The 26160-nt window shown below is 49.5% G+C and overlaps 2 protein-coding genes and 1 pseudogene across 2 annotated transcripts; 1 reads left to right on the top strand and 2 right to left on the bottom strand.

The window, feature by feature from the left end:
* Window positions 1–746: 746 nt before the first annotated feature.
* On the bottom strand, window positions 747–9189 carry LOC118623750 (annotated as a pseudogene).
* A 4795-nt stretch (window positions 9190–13984) lies between these two features.
* GPR182 (G protein-coupled receptor 182) lies at window positions 13985–15784 on the top strand. The gene is made up of 2 exons (XM_036253102.1): window positions 13985–14024; window positions 14575–15784. Exon 2 carries the CDS (start codon window positions 14591–14593, stop codon window positions 15782–15784), a length of 1194 nt encoding a protein of 397 aa, XP_036108995.1. The 5' UTR covers window positions 13985–14024; window positions 14575–14590.
* Window positions 15785–18356: 2572 nt separating this feature from the next.
* Window positions 18357–25871, bottom strand: ZBTB39 (zinc finger and BTB domain containing 39). Its single transcript, XM_036252914.1, has 2 exons — window positions 25755–25871; window positions 18357–24274 (listed from the first exon to the last, which is right to left on the bottom strand). Exon 2 carries the CDS (start codon window positions 24228–24230, stop codon window positions 22095–22097), a length of 2136 nt encoding a protein of 711 aa, XP_036108807.1. The 5' UTR covers window positions 24231–24274; window positions 25755–25871; the 3' UTR covers window positions 18357–22094.
* Between the last annotated feature and the right edge of the window lie 289 nt (window positions 25872–26160).

Here is a 26160-nt window from a genome sequence, read left to right as displayed (position 1 = left end):
GCTGAAGTGTCCTGAAGGAGGCGGCAGCAGGGTCCTCGTATGGAGAAAAATGCTGGATGAACCCCCAACTTGCTGGAAGTGAAAAGACCCAAGGGCTCCAAGGCTGATAATGCAGCTACCAAAATATCTGTTTGGTGGCCTTCAGATACCTGTTATGTCAATACAAAGAAGAACAAATAAAATTAACTTTTATTTTACTGGTGCAGTAAAGGAATGAGTGCCCACTCCTCTTTCTTAGAGCATGTACTTTAGAAAACGTGTCATTGTAGATGTTTTTTCTGCTCTCTGAGATGTAAGCCAATACCAGGGTCCTCCTGGGGAGCTCCGCTGCACTGCACACAGGCCCTGCTTCTCCTCAGAGACCAGGCGAATGGTGGGACTCAAGGACTGAGGGTATACCAGCTCCCCAGCCATCAGCCCCTGAGGACTTTTCCCCTCAACTCTCAGGACCAGGCACCTGGAGGTGATGAGATGAGCTGAAAACCTAAGGGATGTGGTGCCAGTGGGAGAAAAGGACTCGGAAGCCAGTGACCCTGTGACTAACCAGGTAAGCCATGGCAAGGGAGTCTAGGAATCAAAGTGATGGTAGAGTCTACGGGCATCGAGACCCTGGAACAGAGTCTCAGCCTTGTTACCACCCCTTTCTCTCCCCTTCTGTCTACACCACCTACTCCAGACCCAGAACACGCACTGAGAGGTAGAAATGAGCTGGTGAGGAAGGTCAAACTGGCTGAGTAGGTGGAGTGCTACGATGACATGGCAGCTGCAGGAGTCTGCAATGGAGCAAGGAGCAGAATGACCCATGGGGAAAAGGAATTCTCTCCCGGTTGCTTATGAAAATGTTGCAGGAGCCGCTGGTCCTCTTGGAGGGGATCTCAGGTATTGAGCCCAGCACTGAAGGTGCTGAGAGAAAAACAGCTGGTGGCTGAGAAGTCAGAGAGAAAACGGAGACCAAGCTAAGAACTACTTTCTCTACAGCTTTTCATGTAGATTAGTCTTTGGCTTCTAAAACGTCTCTAAAAGAAATTATATGTATATTTAATTTCTTATACTTCTTGGCAACAAATATTCTTTTACCAAAGAATAAAGTTTATTGTAATGAGAAAAATACTACTAATATGATTATTACTGTTTTCAGCCATGTTCCAGTCCCCTTTCCTCCTTGGAAAAAATCCCTCTCAATGAAGCAACACATATCATTTAAGTTTTGGGGTACAGCATCTTCTAATTAAGGAAGACAACATGTCTTTGACCCACAATGGCAATGTGTAGCATTCACTGTAGGTTTTTAAGAATTTCTTGACATCTTAAACCTTACCTTGAATTTTTCTTGAATTTCTTAATCCTTATTCTTTCTATTGGTCAGGTATACAGCATTACTGTACCTTCCTTTTCAGCCTTCTCTCTTTTTCTATCTAGTCTCCAACCATTTCTATTTCTGTGGCCTTGTTCTTGGAAAAAAAGACACATGATCTTGGCTCTACTTATTGTCTCCCCCTCTGGGTCCTTTGCTGCCACCTCACAAACTATTTCCTCATCCTATATACTGCAGCAAATCTCTCCTTGGTCGTGAGATTATGTCTATCTTCCTGTAATCCCCACTGTCTTTTTTCTATTGCTGCTGTAACAAATCATGACAAACTGGCCCCCAACAGCACATTTGTAGTCCTCCAGTTCTGTTGGTCAGAAGTCTGACACAGGCCTCACGAGCTACGCTCAAGGAACTGCAGGGCTGCATCCCTTTCGGAAGGCCCCGGGGAACAATTCATTTCCTTGCCTTTTCCAGATTCTAGAGGTGAGCCCCGGTCCTCGGCTATTGCAACCTTCTTCTAGCTTTAAAGGCAGCAAGGCAGGTTGACTCCTGCTCACATTACATGGTCCTGACCTGCTCTTCTGCCTCACCCTTTCACTTACAAAGGCCCTTGTGATCACACTGGGTCTGCGTGGATGATCCAGTCAATCTCCCTGTAATAAAATGAGATGATTAGCGATCTTACATCCATCCGAAATTTTAATTTTCCTTTGCCATGCAAGGTAACAGATTCAGAAGTCCTGGGAATTAGGACAGGAACTTCTTCTGATGGGCTGTGATTCTGCCTATCATGGCTACTTATCCTGAGTGATCTCTCATTGATCGCCTTGAAACCCTTCCTTTTCTTTGATTCTCTGGAGAATTATGGGGCTAAATTACAACAAAAGGTGTCCCTAGAGAGTATTTTCTCAGTAAACACCAAACTAAGATCATATTAAGAGAGTTATATTTTTTGTTCCACAGGACAGAGGATCCTCAGAGCAGGAAAAATGGTTTCCTGCAGTGTTCTATTGTGCCTGGTACATAATAAATGTTCAATGCATATTGATGATTGGAAGCAGTGAGTCTCAATTATAAATATGAGAAAGTAAAATACCAAAACCTGTTTTGGTGCTGCTTCTATTATAATTTTGGATTCAATTGGGAAATCTCAGTGACTGGGAAAATTGGCTCCAATATTACATATAAATAAAGTGAAAGAGACCTTCGGGCATTTCTTTGGACAATGAAGATCTCTTACAAAATTAGGACAATAATATTGCATATTCACACACAATTCTTTATTACCACTGATTTCCTGTGGACCCCATAAAGGACGATTCCTCCAAAGCTAGGAATCCATAACACTCTCAGATGACAGGCCACCCTGTTCAGTTGGCACCCGAGGCTGATGGGTCAGGACTGTGGTCAAGTCACACACCTTTACCCCTGTCCATAGGCATCTTCTAAGGAGGGGTCTCCTCCCCAGGCCACTTGCATCGTGTGGGAGGGGAAGACTGGCAAGCTCAAGGCACACTTTGAGGAAGACGTGGGGGCTGAAAACTCACAGCTGCTCACACCCTCCCAAAGTGTGTACTCCTCACGGTGTCTTGAGGGTCATGCATCTCAGAGCCATTAGAAGCCGCTTACGGAACAAGGCACAGATGTGTGCTATTGGGTCCCTGTTCTGCAGCGGGAAAATTGGTTCTTTCCTGCTAATAACCCCAGAGTTCTGAGTAATGTGCCAGGAAAACAAGGGCAGAAGGTGGGGGGAGGTGGGGTCAGTGCCCCTGGTGACCTGGGAGCCTCTATTTTCTTTCCTCTGATGCGTCCCCTCCCTTGCACCCAACTCTGCCCTGCTATGCACCACACTTTGGTCACGTGGTCTTGGTGGCCTTGGTTTGCTCCAGCAAATGGTGGCATCCACCAGGATGGTGAGTGTGCATCTCATGGGGCGATAGGTGAGCTTGGCACCCCAGCCAGGTGAGGTTCGCTGTGGAGGTGGCAGGAGGTCGGGGCATGTTCCATGCAGTCTGTCAGCAAGAATGGATCCTGCGTGAACTTTTTCTCCAACAATCCAATTAGTATTATCAGTCCTGAAGAAGAAATAATCCAGATGTATTCTTGCCTCCTATCACTCCCATATTAAAGTCAATTTATACAGTAAATTTCAGAAATCATGACCCCTCTGAATTAAATCTAGCCAAATTCCTTAGAGAGTGCCTCCTCCTACTCCAGGAACCATAGTTCTGCTCTAAGCCACCCTGGGCTTTATTCCTGGGAACATCTGGAACACATGAACCGGAGCCTCCACAAACACTAGAGACCTAAGCGCCTGAACGCCACCTGCTCTACCGCTTGCCCTGAGTCCACAGTGTCTTTTGTCTCTGGCTCAGTTTCCTCCTCAACATAATGAGGGGTTCACATGAGACAGTGCTGCCAGGTCTAACAGTCTGGATCCTTTCCTTAGGGGACCAGTTGACCACACAGGGCCATGGAGAAGGAACTAAAGGTCCTCTGTTTGTGGGTGAGTCAGAGCACAGACGTTGGACCCAAGACTGTAGAAGGTACTAATTATGAACCTAGGCTTCCAGAAAATGGGTTGCTTCTCTCCCCACGGGCCACACAGCTCACTCACTGGATGCCAGGAACTTCTCCCTACAGGTCTCCTTGACCTCCGGGCTGGCCCGATCCCATGTCTCCTTTAAACTCCTAGAAATTATTTCAGTACTGGACCAAAGGGTCTTGAAGTAACCAGGCTGGATCATGGCCACCTTCACCCCAAATGGGAGAGCATCCTCCTGCAAGGTACACAGACAGAAGGGCAAAGACTTCAGAGACCTTAGAAAAGAAAACACAAAGCACCTGGGATAAAAATACCAATAAAACACCAATACAGCCCTGGCCGGTTTTGCTCAGCGGTTACAGCATCGGCCAGCAGTCTGGAGAGACCCGGGCCGGATTCAATTCCAGCTGAGGTATGTACCCTGGTTGCAGTTTGTCCCCGGCCCGGTTGGGGTAGTGCGGGTGGCGGCCACTCGATGTGTCTCTCTCACATTGATGTTTCTCTCTCTCTCTTCGTCCCTCTCTTGTTCCAGTTCTATCTGAAGATAAATGCAAAAAGTGTCCTTGCGTGAGGATTAAAAAACAAACAAACAAACAAAACACCAATACAGTATTGCAGTAGGAGGATGTGTGCGGAGTTGTGAAGTGCAGCAGCCGGTGGAGAAAACTCGGGATGATGGTATTGTCCCTCTACAGAATCTGAGTATTTTTCCAAATATTTAACATTCATTTGCTTATTGTCTAAATCCTACCAATTCTGCGGCAAAGCACCATTTAAATGTTACCTTCTCATATTTCTGTCACACACATTGGGTCACCAGACTGTGCCTATTCTATCTTCCCATACTCCTAAATGCCCTCCCTCTTCTCTCCCACCCAGGTCAACCCCCCGGCCATCTGTCCTCCAAGGAGCATCTCTCTGCCTGCAGTCTCAGCTCCCCCACATCACTGCCATCCTCAGGAGTCTCTACTGCGGATGTGATGAAGAAGCTCCTCTGAATAAGTGCCCCCCTGGGGCTTCACTGCCAACAGGGCTCCTGGGACCCAATTATCATGTGTTGCAGTTATGTACAGGGATGGGCTATGCAGCCGAATAATATCACTTCAAATTCTGCCCCAGACGCTTGCTGACTGTGGGCAATAGAGTTTGATTCAAACTCTATTGTGTGGGGCACAAACCAATATCTAGCACAACAAGAAAAAATGCCTCCAGCCCTGGTCAGTTTGCTCAGTTAGTTAGAGCATTGTCTTGTACACCAAAAGGTCGTGGGTTCGATTCCTAGTCAGTGCACACACCTAGGTTGTGAGTTCAATATTTCTTTCTCTCTCCCACTTCCTCCCTCTCTACAAATCAATAAAAGCATATCCTCGAGCAAGAATTTTTTAAAAGATGCTTCCCAATGAATGCCTGGCATAAAGCAAAAGGGAAGGATCTGGAAGGACGAATCTCTGAGGCTGTGTGAAGTCAACCCGTTGAAAAAGGCTCCCCCAGAAGCACAGAAGCAGAAGAAACGAGGGAGGGCCCCTGTCCCAGTCCAGTACCTGAGGGAGTCGGAGAAAGCCTCGACACCGAACTTGGAGATGCAGTAGCCCCCACCATACAAGACTACACGACCCATGACGCTGGCGACGTTGACCACGGGGCCCTTCGCCTTCCTCACCAGGGCAGCAGACTCAGGGTCACCTCAATCACCCCCAACAGGTTTATGTCGAGTATCTTCATAAAGTCCTGTTTGGTCAGCCACTCATTGGGTGCCGTGGGCACAGAGACGCCAGCGTTATTCACCAGGCCCCAGAGTCCTGGGCACACAGAGGGGAGAGAGCAACACTCTGCTGAGAACTTGCAGTGAGGACGAGGCTGTGCTTCCAATTCATGTCCAACGGAGTGAGGACAGTATGAGGAGGCGGCATGGGGAGAGGGTAGAACAGGTAACTACATGCTGTCTGCATAGTTTGGGGTAGTGCTGACCCTGTAAGCTGTTGGTGACAGAGAGTATGCCTTCCTCCTGGTTTACTCCTTGGGCCCAGCCCCCTGCCTGGTAGAGGACATTTGATGAGGCAGGACTGATGCTGATGAAATCTAGTGAGACCACAGTGTGGATCACAGAGCCATGTTTGCCTGTTCACACATCAATGCTGTCCTTGCAGACATTATCAGGTCAACTATCAATGAGGGAAAGAGAGAGACACAGAGAGAATGAAGAGCGGAGTGAAAGAGAGGAAGAAAACCACATTGAATAAAAGACAAAAGAATAAAATATGGCTAATATCTGGGAACAGTTTGGTTCGGTAACATAGACCTGAAATCCCAGGGGTGGGGAAATGTGGAGAACAGGTCTGTGGTTGACCTTGATGCAACCTGTGTTAGGGTTCTGTTTAGGCTGGTGACACGGGCTTGTGAAAGAGCTCACAACTGAGAGAAGAGAGAAAAGGGAGGAAATTTGTCTTTCCTCATAGACAGGGAAGGGCCGGTGCACTGATTGGCAAGTCAATGTGCCGCAGTCAATGCCACTCTCTCCTGGCACTTGCACAGGACACCCTCTCCCCCCACCTGTGCCCTGGCCCCATAGTTCACCTTGCTTCATGGAAATCTCTCTACAAGATTCAAAGAGACAGTCCCAAAGACATCAAGATCTGTCAGCCACAGACCTCATGGCAGCAGGAGCAGGGATTAGGAGGTGGACGGGAGAGTGGAACAAAGCTGGGAGTGGGGCAGCCTCCTCGTGGCACCCCTGTGGCACCGGCCCAATTGAGCCTAGGCCCTGCTCATGTCCACCAGAATGGACCAGACTCCTTCTGAGGAAAAGAGGCCTGACGAGCTGAGGCTGGGGGAGGCTGAGGGACTTTGAGGCTGAGTTCCACTGGACCTGTTTGTCAATGCAGTGCTTCCCTGGTGGCAACGCCCTCCAGTGGGAGCCCTGGTGGAGCCTGGAGTAAGCATCAGTGGTTTGTGTCCTTCCAGAAGTACAATCAGAGACCAGAGACCTAACCAGTGCACAGCTCCCTGGCTTTCTGGAGGGGACTCCTGGAGGTAGACCCAAACCTCTTGAAAACCTTTCCTCGAGGGCTACAAGATGGCTCAATGATCATTGTTTTGGGGGAAGAGAAATGACAAAAATCCAGAAGCTCCAGGTAAAGCCTGAAGCAATGGTTTCATTTTAAGGTAGCAACACAGACTGTGCCTGAGTGTGCTGAACGCTAGCTAGACCGATGACTTGCAGCCTCTGGAGGAAAGGGACTGAGTCTCCGTGTTTGTGTTCCCAGCACCTGGCAGGGCCTAGCATGCTGAGGGAGATAGCACTGCAACGTCCTCTTTCATTCTCCATTTTCACCCGCATTTCTTGCATTGTCCGGCAGTGTGAGACTCCCCAAAGTCCCCATTTCTCTCATCTTTATAATGAGGGAGGAGAACTGAGTCCTGTCAACTCCTACTCTCAGGAAGTCCAAGAATCCACATGTTGTCATGAAAATGGTAAAACGTTAGGAAGTCAGGGTATTAGGAGAATTCAAAGGGAATTTCTGCCCAGCACACATTAGGTGCTCAAAACTGAAGTCAGTCAAAACTGAATAAGTCTGGCCCTGGCCGGTTTGGCTCAGCGGTTAGAGCGTCAGCCCGTGGACCAGAGAGACCCGGGTTCGGTTCCCGCTAAGGGCACGTACCTCAGTTGCAGTCTGGCCCCGCCCCCATTGGGGTCGTATGGGTGGCAGCCACTCAATGTGTCTCTCTCTCACATTGATGTTTCTCTTTTCCCCCCTCTCTCTCTCCTGCTCTCTCTGAAGATAAATGCAAAAATGTCCTCAGGTGAGGGAGGGGGGCAGGAGTGGGGAGAAGGGGGTCAATGGGGGAAAAATGAGGAACATCTGTAATACATTCAACAATAAAGATAAAAAAAATGTCCTCAAGTGAGGATTAAAATAAATAAATAAATAAATAAATAAATAAATAAATAAATAAATAAATAAAAATTAGCAAGATTTATAAAAATCAAATGATTACCAAAAAAAAAACCTGAATAAGTCTGAAATCAGCAAGGGACTATCAACACATCTGCAAAGTCCTGGGGCCAGGTGCTAGGAATCAGAAGGTGGGAGAATCTGAGGGAGAAACAGTGGGGATGGGAAACCAAAGGAGGGGGGAAGAGCTCAGGCCTACGGGGAGGCTGTCAGTTTCCCTGAGCGGAATGGTACGTAGGGCCCTTCCAGTCTCTCTAAGCGTCCTCGTCCTTAGACTAACAGTGCACATCCCGCTGCCCCCGTTCCCCACCTCGCTGAAATCACAGAGAGGAAGTTGTCCTTCATCTTGTGGAAGGATAAGGGTTAACAAACAAGGACAATTCACCATCCCTTTCTCAAACCCCTCCCTAGATCATCCCATGCCTCTCTCAGTCTTCCTGAAGAGGGCTTCCCCCTCACTCAAGAAATTTCCCAGAATTTCCAGGGCTGAGTCACCTCCCCAGAAGTGTATGCCCTACCCCATTTTTTAAAAATTTTTTATTGCCCTGGCCGGTTTGGCTCAGCGGTTAGAGCGTTGGCCTGTGGTCCGGAGAGACCCGGGTTCGGTTCCCGCTAAGGGCACATACCTTGGTTGCAGTTTGTCCCCAGCCCTGGTTGGGTCGTGTGGGTGGCAACCACTCGATGTGTCGCTCTCACGTCAATGTTTCTCTCTCTCTCTCTCCCTCTCACTCTATCTGAACAAAATATCGAAAAATGTCCTCAGGTGAGGATAAAAAAAAAAAAAAAATTTTTTTTATTAAAGCCCCGTCCATGAGAAACTCTTCTAGGGCGGTCATTTTTAACCTTTTGTACACCATGGAACCATTTGAAAAATTAAGGAAGGTTCTAAGCCCCATATAAAAGGACTTAACAAATAAGATTTTGTGTATTCTTCTCAGGGAGTGCACAGACCACCTAAAGCCATGATGTGCCAGGAATCCTGGTCCTGCATCACTGCAGGCAGGGCTCACTGAACTACTCGCACTGTGACGCAGGCAAGTGACCCAACCTCTCTGTGCCTCCACTGCCTTGCCTACCACGGCACCCACCAGGGAAGCTAGGAGGATTAGTTGAGGTGATGCATGAAAAGCAATGGTTCCTGGCAAAAGGTGGGTATTCAATAATTGTTAGCTGTTACTACACCTCTTCTGTGGTAATTCATAGTGGCATTTGGGGATATTTTTGACCTTCTACATAAGAAACCAATTCCAAACACCTAAATAAAAGAAGCTGGTGTTGATCCATTTCAGAGAAAAAGGCGGGGGGTGGAGATTATCTCAAGATTAAGTCCACAATAAGGATCTCTGTTTCCTCACCCCCACCATGTAGAACAGGGCCATAGTTATGCCCAAACTTTACATATTTCATCCCATACAATAGCCCTGTGAAGGAAGTATCATTATCCTCATTCTACATATAAAGAGACTGAGACTCAGAAAGGCAAAGTGACTTGCCTGAAGTCATACAGCTACTAAGTGGTGGAACAAGGGGTCAGAGCCAAGTTTAGTCCCCAAACTAGTGTTACTCCACTGTCTGCATGAAGCATGAATGAGCAGGAAAGAGCTGAGCCAAGCCAAGGACAAAGTTGCTGGCCACATCCTTCTTTGGGGAGCCTGGGAAGCCCCATATCTGGTGCTGCTGGGCAGATAGGACTGCCTCCCTGGTGGGAGGAAACCGTGGCCAGAGAGCAAAGCAACTTCTCTGGCTGGACTTGGCTTCTGTACTCAGTGACCTCTGGAAGCTCAGGCTGGAGCTGGGCGTGCAGTTGTTGCCAAACTCCTCAGCCTTGACCTGTTCACAATCCACCTGCCCTTGCCACACAAAGTAGGGTTCTAAGCCACAAAGGCTACAAAGTTGGGGGGAATTCCTGGGACAGCCAATCCTGCCACTTCCTCCAGGCACAAGCCCTTGACCCCGAACGAACCCTGGGAAGCTGCCTGCCTTTATCTGTGACTTCCAATAACTCCTCCTTGGTACCTTACTTCCTTTCTGATTGTTGATTACAATGTCTTGTCTACATTTTTTGAAAAATAAAAGGGGGAGGGAGGGAGGAGGAAGAAGAAAGAGTACATTTCCAGGAATTGTTTCACTGCTGCCCCTGTAGCTGGAGCAGAGCCGTTTGACCTACTCCGCTCCTTCAGCCCCTCCCTCTCTCCCTTCCTTCCAACCTCTCCCTTTCCAGCTGCGCACCTCCTCCCTCCCAAGATAAACACCACATGAAAACTGCAGAGCTATGACTTACTTCTTCCTGAGGGAGCAGATCTCCCTGTGTGCCTCTGCCAGGCCGGTGCACCACCATTTCCTCCAGTCACACTGCACATACACTGGCGGCTTGAGGGGCGGGGGCTGGGAGCAGGTGAAGGTGAGGCTGCGGGGGCGATGTCCCCTCACCCGAGAGAAAAGGTCATGGAGAGGAAGATTCAGAGACACAGGAGACATGAGCCGTTAAAATGCAGTCTTGGCTCAGTGGTTGAGCATCGGCCCGTGCACCAAGAGGTCACTGGTTCAATTCCCAGTCATGGCACATGCCCAGGTGTGGCCTCAATCCCTAGTTGGGGACCTGCAGGAGGCAGACAATCCATGGTTCTGTCTCACATTGATGTTTCTATCTCTTTCTCCTTCTCCCTTCCTCTTTCTCTAAAAAATCAATAAAAATATCTTTTTTTTTTTTTTTTTATCCTCACCCGAGGACATTTTTCCATTTTTTGCACAGATAGAGTGGGAGGGAGAGAGAGGAAGAGAGAGAGAGAGAGAGAGAAACATCGATGTGAAAGAGGCACATCGAGTGGCTGCCACCCGCACGACCAACCAGGGCCGGGGACAAACTGCAACCGAGGTACATGCCCTTAGCGGGAACTGAACCCGGGTCTCTCCAGACCGCAGGCCGATGCTCTAACCGCTGAGCCAAACTGGCCAGGGCAAAATATCTATTTTTTTTAATTCAGGCTTGAGAGGAATAAAAATGGCCATGGGTCCAAATGTGTGGTCAGTGTGGACAGTACAGAGACCAGAACTAGGGGAGTTTGGTCTAGCGGACTCTCCATCTTATGGGTCAAAGGCATGGAGAAGGAAGGAACAATTCTCGCAAGGCTGCTAACTCAAAAAGATATCCTTAGGCTAGAAACGGAGATCCTAAAGAGAAGGAGAGAGAGTAGAACTGTCTGAAAAGTCAAAGTAAACCACATTTTATATCGTCACAGATCATCATGACAGATACCTTGATCTCTGCCCCTAGCTCCTGGGTAATGGGAGCAATTAGAAGCTTGGAACCTGCAGACTCACTCCCCATCCTATAGGGAGAGAGTGGGCTGGAGATTAAATTAATAATCAATCCTAGGTTGCCACACAAAGTTGGCAACTAATAATTAATTAATGTAAATTAATAATACATGCCTCGGTGATGAAGCCTCCATAAAAATCCCTCAATATGAGGTTCAGAGATCGGGTTGTGAACACATCCACTTTCCAGGAGTGTGGTGCACCTCAGCCCCATGGGAACAGAGGCTCAGGACCCTTCCTGACGCCACCCTTGTACCTACCTCTCTATCTGGCTGTTCATTTGTATCCTTTATAATAAACCAGTAAATGTAAGTAAATGTTTCCCTGATCTTGTGAGCCATTTCAGCAAACTACTGAAATTAAGGGGGAGTTTCAAAATTGACTTTATAGCCATGTGGGAAGAAGTGTGGGTACCCAGGGGATCAATTGCTAGCGACTGGCATCTAAAGTGAGGACAGCCCTGGCCGGTTTGGCTCAGTGGTTAGAGCGTCGTCCTGCGGTCCAGAGAGACCCAGGTTCAGTTCCCGCTAAGGGCACGTACCTCGTTGTAGTTTGTCCCCGGCCCTGGTTGGGCGTGCGGGTGGCAGCCACTCAACGTGTCCCTTTCACATCAATGTTTCTCTCTCTCTCTCTCTCTCTCTCTCTCTCTCTCTCTCTCTCTCTCTCTCTCTTCCTCTCTCTCCCTCTCACTCTGTCTGAACAAAAAAAATGGGAAAATGTCCTCGGGTGAGGATAAAAAAATAAATAAAAATAAAGTGAGGACAATCTTGTGGGACTGAGACTTTACACCTGTGGAGTCTGACACTAACCCAGGTGGTTGGTGTCATTCCCTAGCTGGTTTGGCTCAGCGCTTAGAGCATTGGCCCTCAGACAGAACAATTATGGGTTTGATTCCTGGGCAAGGGCACATACCTGGGTTGCAGGTTCAATCCCCAGCCCAGTCTGGGTCCTAAAGGAAGCAACCAATCAATGTGTCTCTCTCACACTGATGTTTCTCTTTCTCTCTCTTTTTCTCCCTCCCTTCCACTCTCTCTAAAAAGCAATGGAGAAATATCCTTGGGTGAAGATTAAAATTAATTAGCAAACTTTATAAAAATCCGCTCCCTGAATGGGTACACAAAATGTGCTATATCCATGCAATGGACTGTTACTCAGGCATAAACAGGAATGAAGTACTGATACATGCTACAATGGAGATGAACCTCAAAAATATTAAGCTAAATAAAAAAAAAACAGACACAAAGGTCACACATTGTATGATTCCATTTATATTGAATATCCATAACAGGTAAAATCACAGAGACAGAAAACGGAATGGTGGCTGCCAGAGACTAGGTGAAGAGGGAAGAGGGAGTGAGTGCTTAATGGGCATGGGTTTTCTTTTGGGGGGTGATTAAATGTTTTGGAACTTGATAGAAGTGGTGGTTGCACAACCAAATGAGTGTACTAAATGCCACTGAATTGTACACTTTAAAATGGTCGATATTAGCCCTGGCCAGTTTGGCTCAGCAGTTAGAGCGTCGGCCTGTGGTCCAGAGAGACCCGGGTTTGGTTCCCACTAAGGGCATGTACCTCGGTTGTGGTTTGTCGCTGGCCCCAGTTGAGGTCGTGTGGGTGGCGGCCACTCGATGTGTCTCTCTCACATTGATGTTTCTCTCTCTCTTCCTCCCACTGTCCCTCCCGCTCTATCTGAGGATAAATCCAAAAGTGTACTGGGGAGAGGATAAAAAATAAAATAAAATGGTCGATATTAAAAAATAATAATAATAAAATAAATAAAATGGTTGATATTGTTTTGGGAATTTCACCTTGATTAAATATATATATCTAATCCCCTCCAGCCCACACACCCTTGCTCTACATCTTTCAAAGCGAGGGCCCAGCTGCAGGTGGCTCTGCCCTCTGCACAGTGTGGCTTGTGTAAAACAGGCACCTCTCTGGGCCTCACAGAGGATGATAAAGCCCATCCTTCCTCCCCACAGGGGTACCTCGGGGGTCATATCACAATACAGTCCATTCTGGGTGCCTTACCCTATGGGCTGGAGGAAGAGAGAAGCTGAGTGACTTTCAATCTCTCCCTCTCTCAGACATACACACACACTCACGAGTTGGAGCCCCGGGGGAAAGAATGCAGTTCGCAGTTCTCGTCCTCTCCAACCAGGAATCTCCCCGAAGCTCAGTGTTGCCCCTCCCCACCCCACGTCCAGTCTTCCCTTTCTCTCCAGATTCTCAACTCAGATCTCCTAATGAAGGCTGGGGAGAATGGCGGGGGGTGGGGTGAGTCAGGAGGGGAAGGGCCAAGGTGACAAAGAGTCTGACTGATTTTCTGATTTTTTTTAGCCCTCCCACCCCTCTCCAGTTCTGTTTTAGTAGGAATGAAGACAGATTGGGAGAGTGCGATTTCAAGCTGATTTAGAGTGGAAAACACATACCTATGTAAAGCATCAAACACAGGCCCAGCCCTGTGCTAAGCACTTCACCTAGATGGCTCATCTAATTCTCATGCAACACCCCTAATGGTAGATACTTTTATCCCATTTTGCAAAAGAAGACCACCCGGACTTTAAGAGGTAAATTCTCACAGCTAGTGAGTGAGGAGTCTGGATTTTAATGCTTGTGGCCTGACTCCTCCCCGTCACTGGCCACTGGCACACTGGGTTTTTTTTTGCTGTGACTTCCCCTCTAACTGGATTGGGGGAAGGCAGAAAAATAACCCGCTTCTCTCCCACAGAGCCTCAGCCAGTGATACTGCTTCCTGGATGAGAAAGAAGGACCGCCCTGAAGCCCAGAGCAAAGCCAGCCTCAAGGCCACAGACCCTCCCGCCTCCTTGCAGCTCCCCAACAGTGTAGACCCCTTGGCCCTCCAGGACCAGAGGTGCGCCCTAAGGAAACTCAGGTGAGTGTCACCCTCTCTCAGGGAAGAAGGGAATGGGGCTCGGAGACAACTGCCTTTCCTACATGATCCACAGATGTTCCCGGGGGTGAATTAAAGGGGTATGCACACGCGTGCACGCATCTGTGTGCGTGTGTGTGTCCTACACCCACAGATCAAGTGACAAGACAGAGCGAGAGCCTCCTGAGGAAGGCCACTGTGAAAGGGCCAAGGTGTGAAGTGCCAGGAGAGAAGTGGAGGTCAGAGCCAGCCCACATGAAGCTGGCGAAGGGTGGCACTGGCCAGGCTGGGAAGAAATTTGGTTGGGCAGAAACAGCTCTAGTCTCTCCCACCACTGAGGCCCCTTGACAAAGCACCTCTGCTCTTGGGTCAAAGCTGACAAGTGAGTTGTATATTATTTACTCACAGTTTGAACGCTCACTTTCCCTTTCTTGACTCTTCAGACCCAGAATCTTTCCCCAAAGCCTCCTGGTCCCAGTGACCTGCTATCTGAGGGACACAAGGCTGTTTTCCAACTCTCCTTTCTCTTCCAACCCTCTCTTCTCCCCACTAGGCATTTGCAGGTCATAATGTCAGTCACGGCCAGCATGGAGTCTGGCCTCTCCATGGGAGTCACTGCAGGGCCTGCCAGGGACACTGGAGAGATCCACAACTGGACCGAATTGCTCTATTTCTTCAACCACACAATGCCCGAGTGCCACATTGAGCTCAGTGAGAACACCAAACGAGTGGCCCTCTTTGTCCTCTACTTGGCCATCTTTGTGGTCGGGCTGGTGGAGAACCTCCTGGTGATCTGTGTCAACTGGCGCTGCTCGGGCCAGGTGGGGCTGTTGAGACTCTACATCCTCAACATGGCCATAGCAGACCTGGGCATGATCCTGTCTCTGCCCGTGTGGATGCTGGAGGTCACGCTGGACTACACCTGGCTCTGGGGCAGCTTCTCCTGCCGCTTTACCCACTATTTCTACTTTGCCAACATGTACAGTAGCATCTTCTTCCTGGTGTGCCTCAGCATCGACCGCTACATCACCCTCACCAACGCCTCTCCCTCCTGGCAGTGCCGCCAGCTCCGAGTTCGGCGGGCGGTGTGTGCAGGCGTCTGGGTGCTCTCGGCCATCATTCCGCTGCCCGAGGTGGTCCACATTCAGCTGGTGGAGAGCTCTGAGCCCATGTGCCTCTTCATGGCACCTTTTGAAACCTACAGCATATGGGCTCTGATTGTGACCCTGTCCACCACTGTCCTGGGCTTCCTGCTGCCCTTCTTTCTCATCACAGTCTTCAATGTGCTGACAGCCTGCCGGCTTAGGCGGGCAGGACGGCCCGAGAGCCGGCGCCTCTGCCTGCTGGTGTGCTCCTACATGGCCGTCTTTGTCATCTGCTGGCTGCCCTACCAGTTGACCCTGCTGCTGCTCTCACTGCATGGGACCCACATCTCCCTCCACTGCTACCTGGCCCACCTGCTCTACTTCTTCTACGATGTCATCGACTGCTTCTCCATGCTCCACTGCGTCGTCAACCCCATCCTTTACAACTTTCTCAGCCCGGGCTTCCGGGGCCAGCTGCTGAGAGCTGTGGTCCATTACCTCCCCAAGGTCCAGGCCAGGACGGGCAGGCGTGCCTCCTCTTCCTCCTCCTCCACACAGCATTCCATCATTATCACCAAGGAGGGCACCCTGCCGCAGCCCCCGACCCACCCCAGCCTGAACTTCCAGGCACCAAACACCTCACCCATCCCTGTTCCTCAACCTCTTATAGCCAGCTGAGGTAGATTGCGGTCTTCTCCGTCAGTGGAGTAGAAAGCTGGAGGTGTAGGTGAGAGGTTTTGGTGGGGAGCAGGGGAAAGGGTCAAAGCACTCATGATCAATTTTGAATTTATCTTGTATCTTGAGGTGGGCAGAGGGAGAAGGGGCAGGGAGGGATAAAGAACGGGTCCTTGGTATTGTACTATTTGTCTCAGTCCTTATGTCTAAGGCAGACACAGGGGAAAGGGTGAAATAAATAATAGACAGCCATGATGTTGACTCTCTAAAAAACCCGCACTTGCAGCTGTGATTGGGAAAGGAGCTAAGGCTCGAGATGCTCAGCAGAAACCACACTCATTACAGAAATCACCCTGGCCGGAAAGAGTGAGCTCCGCAGGAACCTCACCAAACTTTCCTTTGTTATTTGTGTGTTTGTTGACCTCCCAGCACTACATGCAGGCTGTGGGGACAAGAGGCCAGAGGCCAAGGAACCAGAAGTTCTCGGCAGGATGTTTCCCAGCAGCGCATCCTCAGTGCTGTGATAAATGGAGGGAGTGGGGAAGCAGGGGCGGGGTGAAGCCTAGGTCTGAGCAGGCATCCAGCAGCGGGGTTGGCAGGGTGGTTCTCCACACACTTCCACCATCCAGGAAACTCTATTTCCTTGCTGATTCTCTCGCATGTCCATCCTACTCCCTTCCCCCGAAAGCAGAGAAGCTGCCCCAGAGTCACTGCTCTTCACAGCCCATCTCCTCCCAGCTTTGGATCTAGGACATTTCAGATCGAGATGAGATGCTATTAGACCTCCACCCCATCCCTCCCTTTTCCCCCAGATCATAGAATACCAAGGGACATCCATTCTGGGAGCAGACCCTGGCACAGCCAGCAGCCGGCACTGACAGATGCTCTGTCCCTCCATAGGACAGGGAAGTTAACTTTTCCAATTCTGTCACAGGACAGAGTTCTGGTCTTCTGTCAGTTCTCATCCTCATACTTCTTTCTCCCTGGCCTAGTCTTTGCATCATTTATCTATCCAGCAACTTACTTCTAGTAACACTTGTCATATAGATAGGACAAGGAGTCCTTTTGGTAACAAGTAGGTCTTCTGGAAAGGTTCATTGGTCAGTTTGGGAAACTAGGGTCATGTCCATGAAGAATTCTGACTGAAGTAAAAGCCTAGAACAGGTTCAAGTCCACTAGTTCCAAGTCCTTAGTCTCTTAATCCTGCCTGAAGACTGAAGGGCCTGGGGACGTAAGGACTGCGAGCCACTGTCTTGCTCAGTGCTCACTGTCTGTTGTTTAACTTGGAATAACTCATTGGCCTGGGGTGCTGTCTCCTCTGTTAGAACCTGAAACCACATTCACCGGATGCATTAAAGATGTGCTCCAGCCCTGGCCAGGTTGGCTCAGCGGTTAGAGCATTGGCCTGCAGTCCAGAGAGACCCGGGTTCGGTTCTGGCTAAGGGCACGTACCTCGGTTGCGGTTTGTCCCCAGTCGTGGTTGGGTTGTGTGGGTGGCAGCTAGTTGATGTGTCCCTTTCGCGTCGATGTTTCTCTCTCTCTCTCCCTCCCACTCTATCTGAACAAAAAGTAAAGAAATATCCTCGAGTGAGGATAAAAAAACATGTGCTCCAGTGGTGTAGGTGCCCATTTGTCAGACTCATGGGGGAAAATCTGTATCTACAATCCCCCGTTCACTGGGCCCAAACCTCAAAGGGTCTTAAGTTCCAAACAACTGCTCAGTTGCAGAGCTGAAGGCTTTTGCCCCCAGGAGAGTCCAGGTTGAAACCTGGGGTTGCAGTAAGGACTTAACCTAACAATGCAGAAAATACATTAAAAAGACTTTCTTCCCTTATCCCCATATCATTGCCTCCCCTGATTCAGGTTCCAGAAGTTTCCTAAAGGAAAACCAATTTTACATTTCTGTCACAACCCAGGTTCCACTTCCCCAGGATTGTGCTCTTCTCACAGACTTCAGTCCTTAGGGCCTCTGGAGAGGGAACTGGCTGTGCTGGGGCCAGGGCCAGCCAGTGTGCCGAGACCAAACGGCCCACATCACACCCTAACTTCAAAAGGTTTGTCTCCTTCTCTGTAGGGGTTCATTTGTTATCAACCTCAGGAAATTATGCCAAACCTCCGTCTCCTGTTTGATCTGCCTCTCTCCACTCCAACATATCAGGTCACAGTGAGTTAAATGGCATTGGCAAGACAATTTGTGGCCAATTTTCAAGTCCAACTAGACATTAGTCAAGTTCTACTTCGCTCTCTGGGCCAAGAGAAGATCCCCCCTCAGGGATGTTCTCCCTGAAAAGGTTGGATCATTGACTTAATCTCCCATTAAAAACAGGTCAACAAATTAACCCTGGGGAATTCCAGCTACAGGGAAGGAAAAAGTGCTGACTAAAAGAATTCTGCTAACCGAATGGGGATGGCCCAGAGATTCTGAGCTCAGGGGACAAGCATGATCACAGTAAATAGGAAAAGAACTCCCATTTCCAATTTCCTTTTTTTATTCTAAATAAAAACCACACTTTGTGCTGAACAATGGAATATAAAAGAATCAGATGTACAACAATTTTAGACATCTACTATTTGGGAAAAAAAGTTTACAAAATATACAAAACTTTACAGCAATAGATAGTAAACACTTAAATATTAGGAGGTCAGTACTTATTAATTTAATGGAAGGAGTTAGACATCAACAACTCTTCTCCATTTCATAAGGGACTTTAGCTAGTAGAGGTGGGAGGGGAGGGTGGACTGGACAAGGGAAGGGCATTAAAGAAATATTGAAATCCAAACAGCTTCATTTTCACCCTGTCAGCTTCACGATGAGTAGCCACATTGAAATGAATGCTGGGCCCTACTTCCTGACTCCTTCAGAGCAGGGTTTAGGAAAAAGGACGCATAGCGATTCCCAGATGGGCAGACTTCTCAGTGTCCATTTACATAGGGATTTAAATTCACTTCCACAGTTGAGTAGTTGGGGGGGGAGGGGGTAGAGCACAGCAGGAGGCCAGAAGAGGAAGAACAATCATCAGTAGCAAAACAGACTGGGGAGAAGATATTAAAGCCCAAAGGCTTATCCTGGAGACAAGGGTGCTGTCAGATCAGAAGTCAAAAAGAACTTTGACTCATTTTCTGGTTCTTAGGGGTCACCTCGGCCAGAACCTCACCCCCACCTCCTTTCTTCCCAACTAGCCGTGACCTATAGACTCCATGGAGTCTCAAAATTTAGGACCCAATACGAGGGTACAGCAGAGCTTCCCAGTGGGGCAGTGGGTCACAGAAGAGCCAGGAGTGATCCCCTCCTCTGGCCACAAGCAGCCTCTGCTCTTTATCCCAGTGTGCCATACAAGTATTACCCTTTCCCCTCAGGAAACAGGTTGAGAATTGCCTCATGCTTGCTTTAACGCTCTACAATTGCCATCTTGAAATTCTTAACTTTTAAACAAGAATCATACAGCCGGTAGAGTATAGAACAAGAAAAGGAAGAAAACAAGACATTCAAGGGTCGAACAGAAACTCGGAACAATACAGCAGGAGACGGTGCTTAACTGCGTTCCAGGGCAAAGGGTGCATCAAAATCAAATGAACAAAAGGTTGGGAAAAAAAACAAACTCAAAATAAAATGAATACCTTTCACTAGGTATCCTAGAGTGCCCTTTGCCACAACATAGTGTTTCAAGTAAAACAGTTCAGAAAAGGGTGAGCTGAGGCAGAGGCAGCAAACATGACCCCAAACAGAGGGAGGGTCAGATGTGAATGAATACAGGGACATGTGCAGGAACAGGGTTTGGTCAATGAGCCTCATGAGCTACTGACCCTGCCACATGCCTGACTGCAACCAACCTGGCCACGTGATCAACCTCTTGACCTCAGGAAGATCAGGGGGTGGTTTTTTGTTTAGTGTTTCAGGGGCAAGGTTTCAAGGATTTGCTTTTTGGTTTACTGGCAAAAAGGGAATACTTCACAGTTTCAGGTTAAATATACAGACTACCCAGCATCCATGATGCCCTCTGTTAAGGAAATGGGTTTCTCCAGCATACCGATCCATACTCAGATACCCAGCTGGGTTGTAGTACCACCTCTCTCAAATCTGGCCATTCAAAAATCAGTCCTCATCAACAGTCAGGGGTATCACTCGGGCTTGAAAAGCTTAGCAGACATTTGACAGTAGTCCTTCACATATGTTCCTTCTTCAGTTTCTAACAGTCAGTGTGGGAAAGGGAGAAGCAAGTCAGGGATGAAAAGTCTCAGCACTGTTTTCCCGACAAGAATGTCCCAAGGGAAGAGTCAACAAGTTGGATCTAGATGGTGAAAGGTGGCCACTTGTACAAGTCCTTTCATATCATATAGTGGTCACCCCACCAGAGAGCCGTGCACTCCAACTCAGAGGCTTTATATGTTTTGGGCTGGGGAGAGAGGCAGCAGGTCTACCAAAGATGAAGCTTTGGTTTGCCTGTGTGTCTTAGTACACCTTTCTGAGTTTAGGAGGGATGAGAAAATGTGCAAAAAGGTCCTTCATGTGACTTGGCCCCCTCAGCCCAGTCCCCAAACTACTCCTTCACAGGATGGAAGGATGAAAGGCCTAGGAATTGAATAAGCCCAAATTTCTAGAAATTACATCCATTGCTAAAGGGTTCCCTGGGTTTATTCTGCAAGAGCCGATCTAGGGAGAAAGAAAAGAAGTTGAATGTTTAAAGGCCTGACACATTCTCTTCCAGTTCTAGACTATTTCCCAAATGTATGGCCAGGATTCTCCCCTGGAATATGGCTCCTTGCTAGAGAGAAACTCATTTTCCTGAAGTCTCTTATCCAAAAGAGATGCTGGGTAACATGCATACAAAAATAAAAAATAAATAAATATTAATGTCCAAAAAGGCTTTGTGAGTTCATTAAAACCACTTGCTTGTGAAACAGCCTGGGGTGCTGCCAAGTCCCACCAGGGAGTATCAGGGCCCAGGCCAGGGACTCCCAGAGCTCGCCTGAGCACGTGAGGTAGTATGAGTTACTGAGGTGAGCCAATGAGTATGTGAGATCAAGGGCCCTCTGACTCAAGTCTTCTTTGGGCAAGACCCCCTCAAAAGCCAACAACAAAGCCCCATGGGCTGGACAAAAGTTTCCCCCAGCCACCAAGGGAGGGCCTGAACTAGCTGCCAGCCAATTGCGCCCCCTGGTGGCAATATAGAGACAGATCAGGATAAATTCCAGCAGGTCAAAAGTCAGCTGCCAAAGCTCCTGCCCAGTTGCACCAAGTAAACAACATGTTACCCAACTGGGACAAAGAGGCATCCCACTACACACCACCAGTTACTCGCTCCCTTTAATCCTGAAGGGCTCCCAGTACACCACTCCACCTCATAGGGTCTTCTCATCTATACTACAGGTCAAACACACTTCTAGGTGGGAGACAGGATATAAATTAAGGCAAGGCTGCTGCTGTCAGAGACATCCCCACCTCTCCACCAGAAAATTCAAGATTGATGGAGGTGGCCAGATAACAGATGACTGACTATATCAAACAGCTCCCTGTTCTCTTTGCCCCACAGGGAAGGCTGATGTCCTGGGCCATCACTCCATAAAATCACATTTCTTTGGAATTGAGAAGAAAAGAGAAACCTCCTTTCCTGTCCATCCAGGCTGCCACTTCTAGTGGCTCTGCAGGACCTCTTCTAGCTGGCAAGGATTCATCCCAAAGCTTTCTGATCTAAAAAGAAAGCTTAGTCCCCAGTTTGGATCTATCTTCCAAAAGATTTTACTGTCCAATCAGCAGATTAGAGCCATGAACAAGCAGGCACCTGTATCCCTGTTTTTTTTTTCCCTGCTGAGGGCTGGAACTGGAACCTGAGGTGAGCTGCCCTGCTGAGACTAGTCTTTTCTAAATGATCACATTGTCAAAATCTCTCTCATAGTTGGTTGTCCCAGTTGGAGGTCTGGCAGTTATACACACAGTGAAAACCTCTCTGCACCTCCTCTATTCAGTGAGGCTGTTGGTTGGATTCTTAGCAGCATAAAACTCGAGAGGCTGGGGAAGGGAATCTAGCTGACACTAACTGCCTGACGAGATCCCAAGACCAACCTTGAAAGAATCAAAAACACAGCCCTTCATGGGCAGGAACAGGTAAGGAGGTAAACATGATAGGGCCGTTGCTTCTCAAAAACAGTAACAGCTCATGTGCTATTTCTTCTTTTTTCTTCTTTAAACACAAGACAGAACAGAATTCTTAGCAAGGCAAAATTGTAACTTCGGCTGGGGTGGGACCAACAGCCATTAGAGAATCAGTGTCCTGGATGTCACCTGGGAGCTCCCCTTGGCTCTGCTGGGACCCAGTCAGCTGTCCGGGTTCTTTTCTGCCTCTTTGGAATGGATAATGTACATGAAGGTCTGCTCAATGGTGAAGTCGGGCGGGAGGCTGCCTTTGTGCACGCCCACGTGCTTGCTCATGAGGTTCAGGGTGGAGCTGTAGTGGCCACAGACTGTGCAGCGGTACATGAGGGCCCCTGAGTGGGTCTTCAGGTGGCACTTGATGGTTGAGCGACCTCGGAAGAACTTGTGGCACACCTTACACTGATACGGCTTCTCACCAGTGTGGATCCGCCGGTGGTAGTTGAACTCACTTGTATGGGCAAATCTTTTGCCACAGACCTTGCAGCTATACTTGCTGTTACCAGGTTGGCCCTGCAGAGCCAGCTCCTCACTCAGGAACTCCTCCGCTGGCAGCTTCCGCTTCTGGAGAGCTGGGTGCTGTAACCCAAAGCCAGGCCGTGGGTCAAGGCCACTGTTGCATTTGTGCTGGCTGACATGGTAGCGATAGGCAGCCTCCGACTTAAAGCTCTGACTACACAAGTGGCAGCGGAAGAGGGTGTCTTCCAGGCTTTGGTGCACAGCCATGTGCTTCTCTAGGAGATGCCAGTCCACAAAACTGTTCGCACAGACAGAGCAGGAGAAGACTGAAATGCCGAGATGGGAGAGCATATGCCACATGAGGCTGCAGAGGTTGAGGTGGCGCTGGTCACAGACACTGCAGGCCTGGCCCTTCAAGTTCAGATGGTCTAGAATGTGACCCCGGACCACATGGAAATCTTTGGCCAATGCCTTTCCGCAGGCAGCACATTTCAATTCTGCGGAGGCTGCCCCTGAAAACAAACCCAACTTCCCAGGCAGGGGATCATTGGGGTGGACAATGATGTTGTTCTCAAATATTCCATCCCGTCGGTGGAGGGTCAACTGCCACTGGGTAAAGAACTTAGTTTCACACATGTCGCAGGAGAAGAGGAAAATACCGATGTGAGACAGAACATGGGTCACCCGAGAGTTTCGGTCCTGGAAGTGGGTCTCACATACCTTGCAGTTGCCTGTCAGCAGGTCCACGTGGTCCCGAGCATGCTGTCGGATCAGCTGAATGTTGGGCTCTAGAACTTTCTTGCACACCTGGCAGGGCATGGCCTTATTCTCTCGGTTGTCATTCTCTCCAAAAGTCAGCTCATCCTCACTGTCATCACTCAACTCAATCACCTCCTCAGCTGTGCCTATCTCCTCAGTGGGATCTTCAAACTGCAAATCATCATCCCCCAGGTCCTCCAGCTGGAGCTCGTCCATCTGCTCAAAGCCTGGATCTTTGGAGTGGTCGCTATTGCTCAGACAAGAGTTGGTCCCAGTGGTAATGTCGATTGCATTGTCAGCGGGGAAGAAGTTGTTTTTACTGAAGTCTCCATTGCTCTGAAGTTTGTATGGCTGGCAGGAGCTCGTGCTGGTTTGGATGCCCATGCTGACAGTGCCTAGGACTGGCTGGGTCACCACATTAGGTACAGATGTGAAGGGAGCAGGATTATCATGCTCTTCTGTCTTTGGCGGCAGTGACTGCTGTGGCAGAGGCAGGCTATGGTTAGAGTCACTGGTAACATTTCTCTCTTCATCTTTATAGCTTCCTCCAGCATCACTAGGTAAGACATAGTTTCTATCAGGACCAAAGTGCTCCCCACTACCCCGGAGTTCTCCAAGGGAATGGGCAGGTTCTGCTGAGCTACTATTCAGGGTGCCAGAGTGGCTCTCACTGGTGTTGGTCAGGGGCTTGGCCACAGCAGTGCTCTCCAGGTCAGGAAAAGTGGAATGACAGGCCCGGAGGAGGTCTTCCATACCCAGGCGCTCAGCTACCTCGTAGATAACCCCAACATTGATCAGGTCTGTGAAGAGCTCTGACGTGTAGACAAAGCTCAGAATCTTCTCAAAGTTGGCAGGGGTGATAAAGTCCACCACATAGGTCCTGGCAGCATCTAGCCCAGTATTCAGGAAGAGGTTCTGGAAGTAGCCAGCTGCACAGGCCAGCACAGCTTTGTGGGCCGGGAAGGAGCGGCTCCCCACCACAATGGTGACATCGCACATGGTCTCCGAGAGCCGACACTTGTTGAGTTCCTTCAGCAGGTTGTTGGGGTGGTTGGTGCTCTGCAGTTTAATCCTCATGCCCATCTTAGCAGCTCCTATGAAGTTGCCTCCTTATCAGCACGGTTAATCTGTGGACAGCAAAGGGAAAAAGATGGATGGCCCAACACATCCCTGCAAGCAAGGTGCTCTACAGGAGAAAACACCACCAGGCTAAGTGTTTCTAAGTCTCAGGTAGAGAGCGAAGTGAATAGACACGAAGAGCTGCTCCACTCTGCTGACAGCAAGCACAGCAAAAATGACAGAACAATGACCTCTCTCTCTGCATATACCCAAATACAGAGTTGTTATGACAAAAGCCAAAACCACTGAAACAAATCTGACGGCTTGGTCTTTAGGAAAGTCAGTAGCAAAGGTTGTAGGCCTTAGAGCCAAGCCAGCCAGAAGTATCCTCTCAGACACAATCTTATACTTCATTTCCAGATCTTTCTCATATTAATTTCCTCCTAAACACAAGCTTTCCTATTTCATTGAGTATATTCTCTTTCCTTACCATGTCAAATGTCATATACATATTTGAATACAGTAAACAAAGCTCCTTTAGCTGCTGAGGAAAAGACAAGGACGCTCCCTTCACCTTTTAATTTTCTAACACTGATGTGTTCTTTCAGTCCCTCAAAAAATCTCTTGCTCATTCTTAAGTTCCCATCTCTCCCTACCTGTATTACCTGCCTACTCTCTTGCCTCCACGACCCAAAGCCATTTAGATACTACTCTTTCACATGTGAAGTTAAAATACTTCAGAATCCAAAGGAGTAAAGCAAAGTAGAATGTAACTATGGCATTTAATATTACTAAAATATGCTTTATTCCGTAATACCACCCTTTCCAGGATTTATATTTATGTTGGCCAGAACTAAGAGATTTACTTGTTGCCATAAGAAGACATCTAATAGTATAATAAGACTCCTAAAAGGCTTGCTCAATACCACTTTCCCCCTCTTTCGAATCCTGCGGGCCTAAGGAAGAGAGGGCTGGTGGCATTCTGTCCCACTTCTCGTCCTGCGCTACAGTCCCCTTCTCCACATCACCACCTTCTACTAACTCCCAACTTTTACGGGGGCTCAGAAAGCTTCTGAGCATTGTTTGGGTGCCTGCCAAGCATCTCCCAGGTCCTGGTGGCCACACATCAACGGTCAGCATGTCGGGGCGCTGGGAAGCCTGAGTGGGGATAGGAGGGGAGCAGATTTGGAACTTCCGAGAAGGCACCCCAACAATCCCATGGCGCCGCAGTCTTCCCTCTGGAGGTCGAATCCGAGAGAAAGGGCGTTGGATTGGGCTGGGACACTCCATCTGGGGGGCCCTTAGCACCTCGGTCCCTCCCCAAAGGACCGCGATTCCCCGGGCGACTCCGGGAGGGTCAGGGGCACGCGGGGCGCAGGGCCGGCCCGGAGGCCAGGGATGCGCGGGGGGCCGGCCAGAGCAGGCGCGCGGCCGGGGAGGATGGGTCGGGCCGAGGAGAGCGTGCAGGAGGAGCCCGCCGAGAGCGAGAAAGGCCGGGACGGGGGTCGGACCCCGGCCAAGGGCAGCCCTCGGCCCAGCCGCGCTTACCCGGCTCCGCGGGGCCCGAGCACCATCGCCGCCGCCGCCGCCGCCGCCTCACACAAAGGCCCCGGCCCGCCGTGCCCGGCCCGACGAGGAGGCGGCGCCGCCGGCCGCGGCCAGACTCTCCATCCGCCGCGCCGCTCGCCGCGCCGGCCCGGGCCGCCCCCGCTGCCCGGCCCGCAGCGCCCCCCGCCGTCCCGGAGGAGGCAGCGCCCCCCGCCGCTCGGCCGCAGCGCCCCCGCTCGGCGGGACCAGGAGCGAGGTGGGCAGGGCGCAACGCCACCAAGCCTCCAGCGGGACCCTGCGCGACCCGGGACCCCCGCCCCGGGGCTGCCTCCACCCATCTCGCGGCCCTGGGACAGCGGGCCGGCCCCCAGGCGAGCAGTTGCGGGGGTGTTTTCAACCCCCAACT

This window comes from Molossus molossus, unplaced genomic scaffold (genome assembly GCF_014108415.1).
Source record: "Molossus molossus isolate mMolMol1 unplaced genomic scaffold, mMolMol1.p scaffold_m16_p_10, whole genome shotgun sequence".
In the NCBI taxonomy this organism is placed as follows: domain Eukaryota; kingdom Metazoa; phylum Chordata; class Mammalia; order Chiroptera; family Molossidae; genus Molossus; species Molossus molossus.
Note: the sequence above shows the minus strand (reverse complement) of the source record. Positions and strands in the feature narration are given on the sequence as shown.

Coding starts and splice junctions, on each gene's coding strand:
- GPR182 (XM_036253102.1), top strand. CDS start 14,591: ATGTCAGTCACGGCCAGCATGGAGTCTGGCCTCTCCATGGGAGTCACT.
- ZBTB39 (XM_036252914.1), bottom strand. CDS start 24,230: ATGGGCATGAGGATTAAACTGCAGAGCACCAACCACCCCAACAACCTG.